The sequence below is a fragment of the Tachypleus tridentatus genome, chromosome 6, assembly GCF_004210375.1.
Source record: "Tachypleus tridentatus isolate NWPU-2018 chromosome 6, ASM421037v1, whole genome shotgun sequence".
In the NCBI taxonomy this organism is placed as follows: domain Eukaryota; kingdom Metazoa; phylum Arthropoda; class Merostomata; order Xiphosura; family Limulidae; genus Tachypleus; species Tachypleus tridentatus.
The window spans coordinates 21,081,833-21,097,150 of NC_134830.1; the positions used below are offsets into that span (position 1 = coordinate 21,081,833).

General features: G+C 35.2%; 1 protein-coding gene across 1 annotated transcript in view; it reads right to left on the reverse strand.

The window, feature by feature from the left end:
• Positions 1–481: 481 nt before the first annotated feature.
• LOC143252072 (sodium/calcium exchanger 3-like) overlaps positions 482–15,318 on the reverse strand; it is a 99,428-nt gene continuing 84,591 nt past the window's right edge. The window contains exons 4-8 of the mRNA XM_076503678.1: positions 14,764–14,915; positions 13,039–13,138; positions 8,888–9,004; positions 3,822–3,980; positions 482–2,585 (exon numbers count right to left, since the gene is read on the reverse strand). Coding sequence (XP_076359793.1) covers positions 2,209–2,585; positions 3,822–3,980; positions 8,888–9,004; positions 13,039–13,138; positions 14,764–14,915 — 905 coding nt within the window. The 3' untranslated portion in view covers positions 482–2,208. The remainder of the gene's footprint in view (positions 2,586–3,821; positions 3,981–8,887; positions 9,005–13,038; positions 13,139–14,763; positions 14,916–15,318) is intronic.

A 15,318-nucleotide genomic window follows, 5' to 3' on the forward strand; every position in this document is an offset into this window, starting at 1 on the left:
AAAAATTTTCTTATTGGTACATTCAAAATTTATTAAATGTTAATATTTACTTCATTTTGTTTATTTTATAACTAATATTAATTTTAAATATAATTTTTATTTTCGATTCCTTCACGTATAATTCCTGAGTTTTAAGTATTGTCTATCGTATCATCTATAGTTTTTGTTTTAAATATGAAATACTGTCCTCAATGGGACAGCGGTCATTTTACAGATTTATAACCCTAAAGTATTGAGTTCAGTTTCCCGAGATAGGCAGAAAGCAGATAGCGTATTCTGTAGATTTATGCTAAACTGAACAAACAACTGTGAAATGTTTAGTTTAGCTAAATTATCAGTTTTATTTTTTTTTGCGCGCAGGTGTCTCAATGGTAAGCTTGAGGCCTTACAATGCTAAGTATCAGGTTTCCATATTTCATGGTGGACACAGCATAGCCAGCCTGTTGTATATCTTTGTATTTAATAAAAACAAGCACAAACATTTCTTTTTGTATGATTTATTTTGTTTTTTGAACATGGTAAATTTTATTTATATAATTCATGTATATTTCCTTGGTAACATGACTTGACATATTCATCCTTTATGGAAAATAAAAGCTTATTTCTTTTAAAGTTCAGACATAATACATCGACCATTAATGTACATAAATATTTTTAAGTTTTGTTACTTAAATATTCCTATTTTGTTCCTAGGTCGGTATTATCTACAGATTACTGATCTCTAGCTCTAAGTTTCTGTTGAGGCAGAATATCCTTATGAACATCCAGCAGTTCTCTACCTATTAAATACGTATCTCAAACGACTTGTCAGAGGACAGCTTTCAGATAAATCAGTTAACCACGAGACTCTACATGTTGAACACTTGTTATGATTTACACTGCACTCTACAAAAACACTTAATAGGATAAAACACAAGACGAAATGATTTAGCAGTTATGATCCATATTGAAATTAACTTCATTCTCTTCTCCATACGAATTCCTTAACTTTGAAACTACATGAGATAGTCGTCTAGTGGTTAAAAGCATAATTATACTAAAATAAATAAGTTTATTAATGTGATTACAATGTTAAAAACGTAAAAATGGCATTTTGAAGCGTTTGGTATATAATCAAATATCTGCACATGTCCTGTATGTTTTCCATTCATATAAAACACACACATATATCAGGTTACATTGCATCCTATGGTAGAGAGCGACACCTGGTACAAACAAGGTGAAACTTGAAGAAGCATTGTTGATCCTTCCACAAGACACTCAAGAAGTATTCTACCGTCAACAATTAGAATAGCAAGTGCAGTCACTTACGTAAAAACGATATTATTTTATTACAGAAGTTCGCACCTTATTCACATATGTAAAATTCAGTTAAAAACCAAAAACAAAGTTTCAAAACTTCCTTGTTCAACAAGAACGACTTTGAATGCGTTTTATGGCACTTTCCAACGACTGGACGAATATCGAGTTGTTTGAAAAAAATACTTTTCTTTTCTTACAGGAAGCTCTGAATGCTACAGAAAACGCAACAACTTTTTTAAGTGAAATACAAAAGCTCAGCTTCACAAAAACACTTAACTGTTAGTAATAACAAGTGCAAAATATCGGAAGTTTTTAATAAAGTGTAACATTATATCTAATGTTGTTTTTCAATATCATGCTTTCAATATTAACTTAAACCGTACACCACAAAATTAATGCATCTATAGCAGAATATTTAGGCTGGCTCGGATAAATATATTAAGCTCTAATTTTAAGCATGCGTTCATCATTTATGTGTTCAAAATTTATAAAAAAAACAAATAAACAATAACAAATAAATGTTATAAAAGTAGACAACTCTGCATGGCTACAATTGGAATTGACCAAAGACACTGATTAACCTTTCTCTTCTGTTGTTAGGAAATGTAAACGAAAGTGAAACAATTACTTGTTTTGTAGAAGGGGATCGAAGATGATAAAGAAACAATTAATTGGTGGAAAGATGTAGCCGTTTTTTTTTTTCTCATGGTACTTACAAAAACACCCGTCCATTTTATGTTCCTTTGGAGATTAAATGAAAGAGAGAGATTTCATGAAAACAGAAATGTCTCTCTAATAGATCAAATTGTCTCTTCTTTGCTGCAGGTTTCATGTAAACGAACTCATATGTATCTCTTCTGGTTTTTGTTCATGTTAAATCCTTGCAGCTTAAAACTTTGTTCACGTTTAAAAACCCGGAATGATTCCATAGGACTCCAAACTCGACATTAGCACATAGAAAAGCCACAAAAAGACGAAGGTAACAGTTGTCGGTAGTTTGTACTTCATGGGTCCACCTAATTCTCCTCCAACAACTTTGGAGCGACGAAGAAAAAGAATGACGCAAGAGATGAAGGCGCAAACACAAAATAACGTCACGGAGAAAGCCAAACTTCCCGGATTCACGCGGAACTCGTCGCCTTTAACAGCATGGTAGATAGCTGCCATTGACCAAGCGATCCCGATACCAAGGAAGACATTAACAGCGTTACTTCCTGTGACGTTTCCGATTGAAGAATCAGCGTAACGGTCGTTTATCGCAGCTACTTTACTTGCAAACGTGTCTGAAATAATTAAATACTTAGTTAATAAAACATACACCAGTCTGTTTGCTTGTTTGTTTTTTTAATTTCTCGCAAAGCTACTCGAGGGCTATCTGCGCTAGCCGTCCCTAATTTAGCAGTGTAAGACTAGAGGGAAGGCAGCTAGTTATCACCGCCCACCGCCAACTGTTGAGCTACTCTTTCACCAACGAATAGTGGGATTGACATTATAACGCCACCACGGCTGGGAGGGCGAGCATGTGTGGCGCGGCGCAGGCGCGAACCCGCAACCCTCGGATTACTAAAGGAAGGCTATAATTTTAAACGTACCAAAAACCTAAGTGTAAGACCGAAAGGGCGAACATGTTTTGTGCGACCAGGATTCGAACCCGCGACCCACCTGGCCATGCCAGATCCTAAACTCGTCTTTCTCTTGAGCTATTTGTTGTAAGTTAATATCGAAAAATCACTCCGATTTTGAATTTAAAAATGAACAACGTATAATTTTTGTTATTAAATGAAAAAAATATGGGATTCAAGGTACTGAAATTGGTTATTGAGTAAAACAGTTGAAAGAGATGCATTGTTTTTAAAATATCGATCAGTAAGATTTCCGTTTGTAATATCAGGATATTAAACATACACAATGAGAAGACGATTATCAAAACATTCTGGCAACATTAATACAATTCCCTGGCTTACTAAATTTAGCTATCAAAAAGGGCAAAACAATAATTAGATTTTCAAAAATATTGCAAACGTTCAGAATTACATGCCTTGAATCCGAATACCGAGAACATTAGTACCGAGCGCTACAAACGATATGGTAGTAATGGTGTCACGCAGACCTACTGGTCAGCTGAAAAAGGATGCTAGGTCGCTTGTAACGGTTATACAGCTCAGCAATCCCAGTATTATATACAAGAGAGGTAGAAAGAAAGAAAACAAACAAATATATCGTAGCGCTGGTTTTGGTGAAACTTCTTTGTATAACTGTCTGGGTTATATTATTAATAAGGTTTTCACTAACTTTTATATTAAGGGTTTAAAAGGACTGATCTAAATTGAATAATTTTTATTTCAATAATATACAAGTGAAGTATTCTTAATTCAATTGATATCTTCTCTTGAACAATAGCATAACAGCAAATTATGCTAATCTTACGCCCATTTTAATCTGAAAAAACCACGAAATATTTATTACACCAGAATAGTGCCCTGATATGGCATTTTCGGTGCAAACGTATCCTGACTTACCTGGAATACTTGTACCCAGAGCAACAAATGCAATAGCCGTAACCTGATCTTTCATTCCCAAGGTGCAACCGAAGTGAGATGCAAAGTCACCGATGAAGGCTGTGAGAAGCCCTATTATGCAGATAGAAGTGATGAAACAAAGCCATCCATCCAAATAATCTGTAAAATAAAAACAGCTTATGAAAATAAGACGAAAACAAAGACGACAGTTGTGACAATCCAGATAAATTACTAAACTGTACGTAACGTCTTCTGTTCGTTTCCTTTCACACTTCTATCCTGTTGTTTGAAATACAAAAAACATGGTTAATCAAACTCAATAAAACTGTTTGTTGTTACTGCAAAATCAGGATTATACCATTGTCACAACTACAAAATCAGATTTATACCATTGTAACAACTACAAAATCAGATTTATACCATTGTCACAACTACAAAATCAGAATTATACCATTGTAACAACTACAAAATCAGGATTATACCATTGTCACAACTACAAAATCAGATTTACCATTGTCACAACTACAAAATCAGATTTATACCATTGTCACAACTACAAAGTCAGATTTATACCATTGTAACAACTACAAAATCAAATTTATACCATTGTTACAACTACAAAATCAGATTTATACCATTTTAACAACTACAAAATCAGGTTTATACCATTGTCACAACTACAAAATCAGAATTATACTATTGCCACAACTACACAATCAGATTTATACCATTGCAACAACTACAAAATCAGGATTATACCATTGTAACAACTACAAAATCAGATTTATACCATTGTAACAACTACAAAATCAGGATTATACCATTGTCACAACTACAAAATCAGAATTATACCATTGTAACAACTACAAAATCAGGATTATACCATTGTCACAACTACAAAATCAGGATTATACTATTGCCACAACTACAAAATCAAATTTATACCATTGTCACAACTACAAAATCAGATTTATACCATTGTAACAACTACAAAATCAGGATTATACCATTGTCACAACTACAAAATCAGATTTATACCATTGTAACAACTACAAAATCAGGATTATACCATTGTCACAACTACAAAATCAGAATTATACCATTGTAACAACTACAAAATCAGGATTATACCATTGTCACAACTACAAAATCAGGATTATACTATTGCCACAACTACAAAATCAAATTTATACCATTGTCACAACTACAAAATCAGATTTATACCATTGTAACAACTACAAAATCAGGATTATACCATTGTCACAACTACAAAATCAGATTTACCATTGTCACAACTACAAAATCAGATTTATACCATTGTCACAACTACAAAATCAAATTTATACCATTGTTACAACTACAAAATCAGATTTATACCATTTTAACAACTACAAAATCAGGTTTATACCATTGTCACAACTACAAAATCAGGATTATACTATTGCCACAACTACACAATCAGATTTATACCATTGCAACAACTACAAAATCAGGTTTATACCATTGTAACAACTACAAAATCAGATTTATACCATTGTAACAACTACAAAATCAGGATTATACCATTGTCACAACTACAAAATCAGGATTATACCATTGTCACAACTACAAAATCAGGATTATACTATTGCCACAACTAGAAAATCAGATTTATACCATTGTCACAACTACAAAATCAGATTTATACCATTGTCACAACTACAAAATCAGATTTATACCATTGTCACAACTACAAAATCAGGATTATACTATTGCCACGACTACACAATCAGATTTATACCATTGTAACAACTACAAAATCAGGATTATACCATTGTAACAACTACAAAATCAGGATTATACCATTGTCACAACTACAAAATCAGAGTTATACCATTGTAAGAACTACAAAATCAAGATTATACCATTGTCACAACTTCAAAACAGATTTATACCATTGTAACAAGTACAAAGTCAGGATTATACCATTGTAACAACTACAAAATCAGATTTATACCATTGTCACAACTACAAAATCAGGATTATACCATTGTCACAACTACAAAATCAGATTTATACCATTTAACAACTACAAAATCAGGATTATACCATTATCACAACTAAAAAATCAGAAATGTATCTTAATCGCTACTGCAAAATAAGGATTTTATGTACCAGTAGAACTATGGTAGTTTTGTATGTATAACATTATGCCGTTTACTCATCTCTATAAGCTTAGTTTCAGCTGGAACTGACAAAACATAAGTTTATGTAACAAGGTTATTTGCCAGTTTGCTCTAAAGTATTTGATGTTCAATTTAATTTCAATATCGACTCGTTCAGTGTTTTTTTATATCCAGAAAACAAAGGATACCAGGTCTCTCCTGGTAGCTAGAAGAAGTTTATTTGTTTTTGAATTTCGCGCAAAGCTACACGAAGACTATCTATGCTAGCCGTCCCAACTTTTGCAGTGTAACTCCAGAGTGAAGACAGCTAGTCATCATCACCTAACGCCAACTCTTGGGCTACATTTTTACCAACGAATAATGGGATTGACCGTCACATTATAACGCCCCCACGGCTAAAAAGGTGAGCATGTTTGGTGCGACGGGTATTCGAATGCGCGACCCTCAGATTAGAAATCGAACGTTTGAACTCACCTGACAATGCTGGGTCTTGCTGAAAAAATAAGAAAGATCGAGTTTTAAAAGATACTGATTTAAAAGTTATTGAGGCTGCTGGTTGGAATACTGATCAAAGGAAGTAAAGTAGTTGATTATGTCAGTTGAACATCAGTTCATAATGTAACCAAGGTAGTCTTTAAGACTTTCAATTATATATATATATATATATATACTCAAGATAGTTTCCGGATCTCATATCCTGAGGGTCTTGACAAACATTACTTATCAAACAACGAGTTCAGTGGTTAATGCACAAGGATTAAAAGTAAAGTTGGTTTTATGGAGAGTCGTTTTGTTTGTTTGTTTGGAATTAAGCACAAAGCTACACAAACGTTTATGTGTGCTAAGGCCGCCTTGAGAATCGAAGCCCGGATTTTAGCGGTGTAAGTCTGCAAACATACCGCTGTGCCACTCTGGAGCTTTAGGGCCAAAGAACGATGAGAAACTTATATATATTCAAGTTTTAATCTGCATGCGAAAATACACTACCATTTCAAAATGTCTCCTGTTATTGTTTGAGTGACGGTTATGTGGTCTCCCTCTCAAAGTAATGTTTTGACGGTAGTATTATTATTATTCATGGCCAGATGGGTTAAGAAGTTTGACTCCTAATCAGAGGGTCGCGGGTTCGAATCCCGGTCGCGCCAAACATGCTCGCCATTTCAGTCTTGGGGGCGTTGTAATGTTACAGTGAATCCCACTATTCGTTGGTAAAAGAGTAGCCCAAGAGTTGGCAGTGGGTGGTGATGACTAGCTGCCTTCCCTCTAGTCTTACACTGCTAAAGTAGGGACGGCTAGCGCAGATAGCCCTCGAGTAGCTTTGCGCGAAATAAAAACAAAACAAAACATTAACATGACTATGCAAGTAACCGCTAACATAATTTATAATAATAGCAGTTCTGGAAATAATTTTTGTTAACAATAATAGAAATAATATTAAGAACACATAATAAAAGTATTAGGTTCTTTGTCTTTGAAATATTATTTCTTGAACGGTTAAGAAAATAAACAAATATACTGACATTTCATAAGGTTTCTAAAAACAGTTAGGCCTGATTTGCAATAAATAGGAAGGGTTCGTAGAATTTTCGCAATGTGAGAAAAGCTCCAGCCAAATACGTATTAGATATTACATATGAAATCACTAGAAACAAGTATTGTGATCTAAATATTTAATTTTAACAAGAAAAGCAACACAGGATAAACCTCTACACTGTCAAACCTTACAAAGCCAATACCCTTTGTTTCATGTACAGCGCAAAGTTACACGATGGTCTATAGATATCGAAATCTGGACTACAGCGTTGTTAAGTCCACAGACTCATCGCCCAGCAGTTGAAACCAAATGTAATTTATCATTAGTACAAATAGTGAGAAATATAATTATAACAATATCACGTTCTCGAAGAACAAAGTTTAATATTCTAAGTCAATGAAAAATTCTCTAATATAGGTTTTTAAAAATATATTTAATTTATTCTGTTTTTGAATGAAAAGTTTTAGTTTATATTTTGCTACGGGGAAATATTATATTCCGACTAACAGAGGCCCGCAAACCATTAGTGGTCAAATTCGTATCTTTGTTGCAAAATACTTCTTTAAATACATCATTCCTAGAATAATAATAAATAATCCCAATCCTAGACACCAATATTTAGAAGTCCACTTGATTTAAGCCTAACATTAGTTAAGTTTCATTAAATACTATCTATAATCCATAAAGATACAACTTAACGGTGTAGTTTGAGTAGGTTTTTAGTCAGGAGTATACTTTACTCATAACAATGCTATCAAGAATTAAATGTTATTATAGGATGTTTATTTTAATTCATACGCTGTTGTACAAAACACCCGCATTTTGTTTACGTCCGTTGAAATGCATGTGCATTTAAATAGTAAAGTGCGCGTGCGTTTTTGAGGGCAGACAGGTTTCGTTTGGTTTGTTTTGAATTTCGCGCAAAGCTACACGATGGCTATCTGCGCTAGCCGTCCCTAATTTAGTAGTGTAAGACTAGACGTAAGGCAGCTAGTCATCACCACCCACAGTCAATTCGTGAGATACTCTTTTACAAACGAATAAGGGAATTGATCGTACATTATAACGTCCTCACGGCTGAAAGGGCGAGCATGTTCGGTGGGGCAGGGACTCGAACCCGCAACTCTCGGATTACGAGTCGAGTGCCTTAACCGCCTGGCCATACCGCGCCGAGGGAAGACAAAAATCTGATTATCATAATAAAAGAGAAATAATAATAACTACACAGCAAATATTCAGTATTCAGTTACTCGTATGTAATTTCTTAATATTGAAGTCAGATGCTAACGTGAAATAAAAAACAATTCTTAAATAAATTCCAGCTTAATTTAGAGATTTTTAAAAGTAGATATCGTAACAACTGTTACCTGTCGGTGGAACAAAAGCGAAAATAACTTTCCAGAAGATGGTGAAGAAGTGCATAACGTAGTTCACACAAGAAGGGCGTTCTCCCTCGTCTTCAGCATTTTCTCCCCCGTCATCACCTGTAATATTAAATGAATACTGTACCTCCTGGCGGTACAAATTTCATAGCTCGAACAAACTCAAAAGTACACAAGTCTGATGTTAACGAACACAAGACTACACCCCAACAAGCAGCGTGTTTTTAATCCGCCTGCTGTCGCTGATCGAACTGTATTCCCGATATAAAAGAAAGCTCTGTCCCAAACAGCCATCATTCACAGTTATACGACGTTTTCAGCTGAAATGCGCTACATTTGCTTTTGCGCTCGTGGCTACACAGACGATGTCAAGATTAATATTGAATTATTTGTGCTCTTTTAAATTTCAACCGAATTTTCTCAAACTACGATAAAAAGTGTTTATTAGGGGTAGGGTGTCCTAACTTTTTCCTTAGTTTGAATATGCATTTTTGTAGAATTACATTTACAGAAGATCTTGAAAAGTCTTTTCTTCAGTTTTAATTGTTTAGTTATATTCCTATAATCTCTCAGTATTGTTAAAATTGAGATTAAATATCTATATATCCAAAAATGTTACAAAAATACACAGGCTTTTATAGGGTGTCCTAATTTTTTCACATGACTGTACAAAGTTAGTATTTGTTTGTTTGTTTTGAATTTCGCACAAAGCTACTCGAGGGCTATCAGCGCTAGCCGTTCCTAATTTTGCAGTGTAAGACTAGAAGGAAGGCAGCTAGTCATCACCCCCCACCGCCAACTCTTGGGCTACTCTTTTACCAACGAATAGTGGGATTGACCGTCACATTATAACGCCCCCACGGCTGAAAGAGCGAGCATGTTTGGCGCGACGGGGATTCGAACCCGCGACCCTCAGATTACGAGTCGAGTGCCTTAACCGCCTGGCCCCAAAGTTAGTGTAATATTCTATAGTGGTGCAGTGAAGGAAGGGTATTACCAGCTAGTTAGAGGAATCTGTAGTTGAGACTCTTAAAATAAATGTGGTTATAACGACTCATAACACGGTTTGTCTATTAGAGTAAAAACGGACAAGAATAGTTTACTTTGTTTCTAAGGCATGATTATGTTTAAAGTATTTATAGTTATCTTATTAGCAAGAACTAAAACGTTTATCACTGAATTAATTGTATATTTTCAAGCATAAATAACAGCTTCTAGAAAGCACCAGAAAGAGGTTCTTGTAGAAGGAAATTTAATGATGCTGATTCGTTTCAAATGTATTAACCAAAGGAACCGCTTTAAATGACTGCTTAGGAGTGTACAGTTTTGTTTGGCTATTGTCGTTGGAGTAAATTAGCCGTTGAATGAATATCGATCAGTTTTACAGTCAGCCAAAGGAACTACTCTGATTATTTTGATTTTAATTTTGTGAATGAGTGGTTTATGGCTAGTCTATCACGATAAGATAGGTTTACGTCAGTTACAAGTATTAGAAGGTGCTTATCAACCAGAAATACTTGTGGTTCTTGGAACGGGGTGAACCAGCTACACCGATCAATTCAGCTGAACACAGGCTAGGGTGTTTCTACTTTTCTCCAGAGCCAGCTGAAGTGTAATCCTTGACTATGTTGAAGGGATAATTAATGAATTAATTAATGAATAACGGGAAATGTTTTATCCCGATTTTGTTTTCCGCCATCGTGCTATGAATACTGAAATATAACCAGTATCACAATCTGAAATACAATGTATAGTAATTATACAAATAACTGAGAAGAAACTGGTGAATTAATGATAATAAGATAATGTTTTAAAAGCTGCAATTTCACGCGTGTTCAAATAAATATATATATATATATATATATAGTGAGACAGGGCGAGCATTTTGTTATTGGCGATATAGTAAAACTGAAAAGGAAAACTAAAGAGAAGAAATATAGAAAAATTAATAGAATAAAAAACAAAAAGAAATAAAACTACATTAAAAATAGTCACAGTTTGTTCGAAGCTAAGCATAAAGCTGCACAATGGGCTGTCTCCGCTCACCACGACTATTGGAACGTGGTCTCTAGCGTTGTGACTTCGCAGACGTACCGCTGTCACACTAGAGGGCGTGAGTCATAGATGCCAAATAAATCAGATACATGAGCACCAAGTAAGAGATAAAAAATATGCAATGAAAAAGTTTTAAACTACAGAAAATTAGGGAATGAAACTTAGTTGTTAGCTCATCTGTGAAACCTGTATAATAAAAAAAACAAACTGAAATTGACATCTTAGTACAACTTTCAATATTCAATGTGTTCACGATTGAGTTCATTTGTCTGAAAGTGTAAAATATAATATGGTGCGTTAAAAGACATGGTTAGTGCTTCACGAATGTCATAAGAGCTTTTAGTTTTGGTTATATCTTGCATCATTAGAAGAAGCCGTAGTCATTATAATACACGTATCGAGTTGATGTATTACGTCGTATAAGTAAGCACAAAGAAATACGATAAATCAGAACTATTTTTTTCCCCTTTCCTGAAATTATGTGTCAAATTTTCAAGCAAACTACACGAGGCCTATCTGTGCATAATCATTCCTAATTTTAAATTGACATCTTCTAGGTTTTCGTTTGGTTTGTTTTGGATTTCGAGCAAAGCTACTCGAGGGATATCTGCGCTAGTCGTTCCTAATTTAGCAGTGTAAGACTAGAGAGAAAGCAGCTAGTCATCACCACCCGCCGCCAACTCTTGGGCTATTCTTTTACCAACGAATAGTAGGATTGACTATCACATTATAACGCCCCCACGGCTGAAAGGGCGAGCACGTTGAGTGGGATGAGGATTCGAACCCGCGACCCTCAGATTACGGGGGCCTGGCATGGCCTAGCGCGTTAAGGCGTGCGCTTTGTAATCTGAGGGTGGCGGATTCGCGCCCGAGTCGCGCCAAACATGCTTGCCCTCCCAGCCGTGGGGACGTTATAATGTGACGGTCAATCCCACTATTCGTTGGTAAAAGAGTAGCCCAAGAGTTGGCGGTGGGTGGTGATGACTAGCTGCCTTCCCTCTAGTCTTACACTGCTAAATTATGGACGGCTAGCACAGATAGCCCTCGAGTAGCTTTGTGCGAAATTCCAAAAACCAAACCAACCCTCAGATTACGAGTCGAACACCTTAACCCACCTGGCTATGTTGGGCCAGTATCCTGATGAACTGGGATTTTGAGATGTTATTTTTTATATGTATGGGATGTTAGAATTAAAATGCAAATAGTAGTGGGTGTCTGTAGGTTTTCAATGAACACAGGTTGTTATTTTACCATATGATGTCGAAGGAAGATTTGTTTGTTTGTTTTTGAATTTCGTGCAAAATTACAAGAGAACTTTCTGCGCTAGCCGTCCTTAATTAGGTGGTGTAAGAATAGAGAGAAGGCAGTTAGTCATCACCACCCACCGCCAACTGTTGGGCTATTCGTTAGTAAACCGTAACATTATAATGCTCCGACGGCTTAAGGGGCAAAAATATTTGGTGTGACGGGGATTCGAACCCGCGACCCTCAAATTACGAGTCGAGTGCCTCAACCATCTGGCCATGCCAGGCCTAACTTACAGGAAAGGCATGCATCGCCAATTCTTGGGCTGCTCCTGTCTGACTAAACAGAAGAATGTGAACACCATTCTCATTAGCAGAACGTATGTCTGGAGCAACAGGACGTGTACCACGAATACCTAACAGACCGCTCAATCTCTCAACTCTGTGGCCTGGCATGGCCAAGCGTGTTAAGGCGTGCGACTCGTAATCTGAGGGTCGCGGGTTCGCATCCCCATCGCGCCAAACATGCTCGCCCTTTCAACCGTGGGGGCGTTATAATGTTTCGACCAATCTCACTATTAGTTGGTAAAAAAGTAGTCCAAGAGTTGGCGGTGGGTGGTGATGACTAGCTGCCTTCTCTCTAGTCTTACACTGCTAAATTAGGGACGGCTAGCACAAATAGCCCTCGAGTAGCTTTGTGCGAAATTAAAAAAACAAACAAACAAACTCTCAACTGTGTTTATTGGAAGAAGTATTAATTACACTCTTGTATTTGTCCTTTAATAATGTATTTTTCTTATTGATCCCATGTGCAAATATTTAAAAAAAATTCCTTACCTGAACTAACGGTGACTGCTTCAATGAACTGTTCTTTCCAAGAAGAAGTCCCAAGGGCTAAAGAAACATTGGCTTTTTGGAAAAGTTTATCGACTGTGTTCTAATAATTAAAACAAAAGAAAATGTCATTATAAGATTCCTCATTAAATATTTGTTTCACGTGCACAGTTTTTATATTAATAATAATTTCAAGCATCGTCAGTTTATCTTATCCATTTGTCTTCAGTGTAATAGGTTATATTCGATATATATATATACTCTTGAAGAACGCATCGTTTTAGAGCTGAAGGGAAGTTTGCGGCTGTCTCTCTTATTGGGTATCAACCGATATTATAGTTGTATTTTTACCATTCCCATGAGCCTAGCTGGCTTCCCAAACTAAAAATTTACCTTATGTATGTAACTATTATACACATGCAATCTAAACAAATATGAGCACATCTCGTCGAAGTCTTGCATATAACAAGAACAATTATTATAATAACCAATAGAAACATGTATTGTTTTTAGATTTTTAAAATTATAAAAAGACCGAAGAAAATGGCATTATGTCAGCATTAATATATATCTACAATTAGCATAGCACTGTTGATTATTGTATTCCATGAAACGTATGACTTGTTTAAGACCTTCAAAATGTTTATTATTTTTTACGGTCAATATACGTCTCATAAAGTATACTTTCACGATGTAGTTCCAAATGTATTTGCGTATACCTGTTTCTACACACTGAGAACGGATTTGTTGGCCAAGACAATACATACGAGAAAACCCACTTGTGAACCTGATGATGACCGAAGAAGATCGAAACGTTGTTCGCTCCTCTGCTAGTGGTTTCTCTATCCACACCAGCCGTTTTTACATGTACAATACATCTGGATGTTTTTAGTAGTTTTATTTTTCGTCCACCTTGGTATATTGAATAGTTGAAGGTATGAAAGACCTTAATATGTATTCAATACTCAACGTTTCACTTTGCACCCTAGTGACTGAAATGTTATCTCAAGTAAATAACATCAGTTTTGTACTGCATGTAACGGGGTTCTTAGTTTTAGTAACTAAATTATAAATAAAGAATGATGTTCATGAACATGATACTCGAACGTGAACCACGAGCGGCAGTTCAGTAACTTCGTGACCAGAGGAATTACTCAACGTAAAGTGTGTACTGCAACGTGACAAGCAACACATTACATGTTTAAGTAAATTATAAGAAAAACTTCTAATATAGAATTTGAAAGTATACGTTCTTAGAAAAAAATTAGTTACTGATGCATTATTCTGAAAAAACCTGGAATTTCTTGCACATTAGAAAGTTTAATACGTTCATATTATGATTAACACGAAAATTTTTTTTTTTTCTTAAATTAACAAAAAATAATTCTGAACATTTGTTTAAAAACATATGTTTGAAACAACTAAAATGAAGTTCAAACTCAAATGAACATACAGTAATTATCTTTCATCTGAGGTTTTGTACGCATTTTCTAATTAATTTTCTCTTCCTTGTTTAACTACTGACCATGTAATCTACTGAGATGCAAAGTTGCACGTGAGAAATGCCATAGCCTTCTACTCTAAACAAAACTTTCCATTTATTAAATTACAAACCCTAAATTCGTCAAATCGTAAAATACGAAACAGCATATTTAATCCAAAGAAAAATTTATTACTGAACCCATGAGGTGTGCTGAATTTTGTTTTAAATAATGGTTTGTTTCTTACCTTGAATTCTTTGCTTTCCTTAATTCGTATGGTGCATCTGTACTGCTCGCCTATACGTGGTTTTCCCAGCAGAGCAATCTTCTCCGCTGTTGTTAGCTCTGAATTTTGGAAATTATCATTGACGTTCTGGCCCATTTCTTCCTTAAGAAGATCTGTGAAAATTATTTAGTCTTCACATATTAGTTTGCGCTTGGAAGAATAATGTTTTATCTTCATTAGCTCATAATATTATATTAAGGTTCCGGTAAACAGGATGTTTAACAATCATAAATGTATTTTGAGTAAGACGAAACTGAAAGTTGCTAATGGATCTCACGTTTAAGCAGTAAGTTACACCGAAATAAACTGACATCGTAAGGGACTCATTTGCAAAGGTAAATAGTGAAACGTCTAGTTTTCGGTCTATGTTAAAATGTATTAAACTCTTTCAACATTAATATCACTTGTAGAACACTTTACTTGATAAACACCAGAGAAATAGGATCGTTTGTGTAAACAAAAAACTTCTAAATTATCAGAAGATTCGATAATTGTTGTTCCACTCACCTTTTAGAG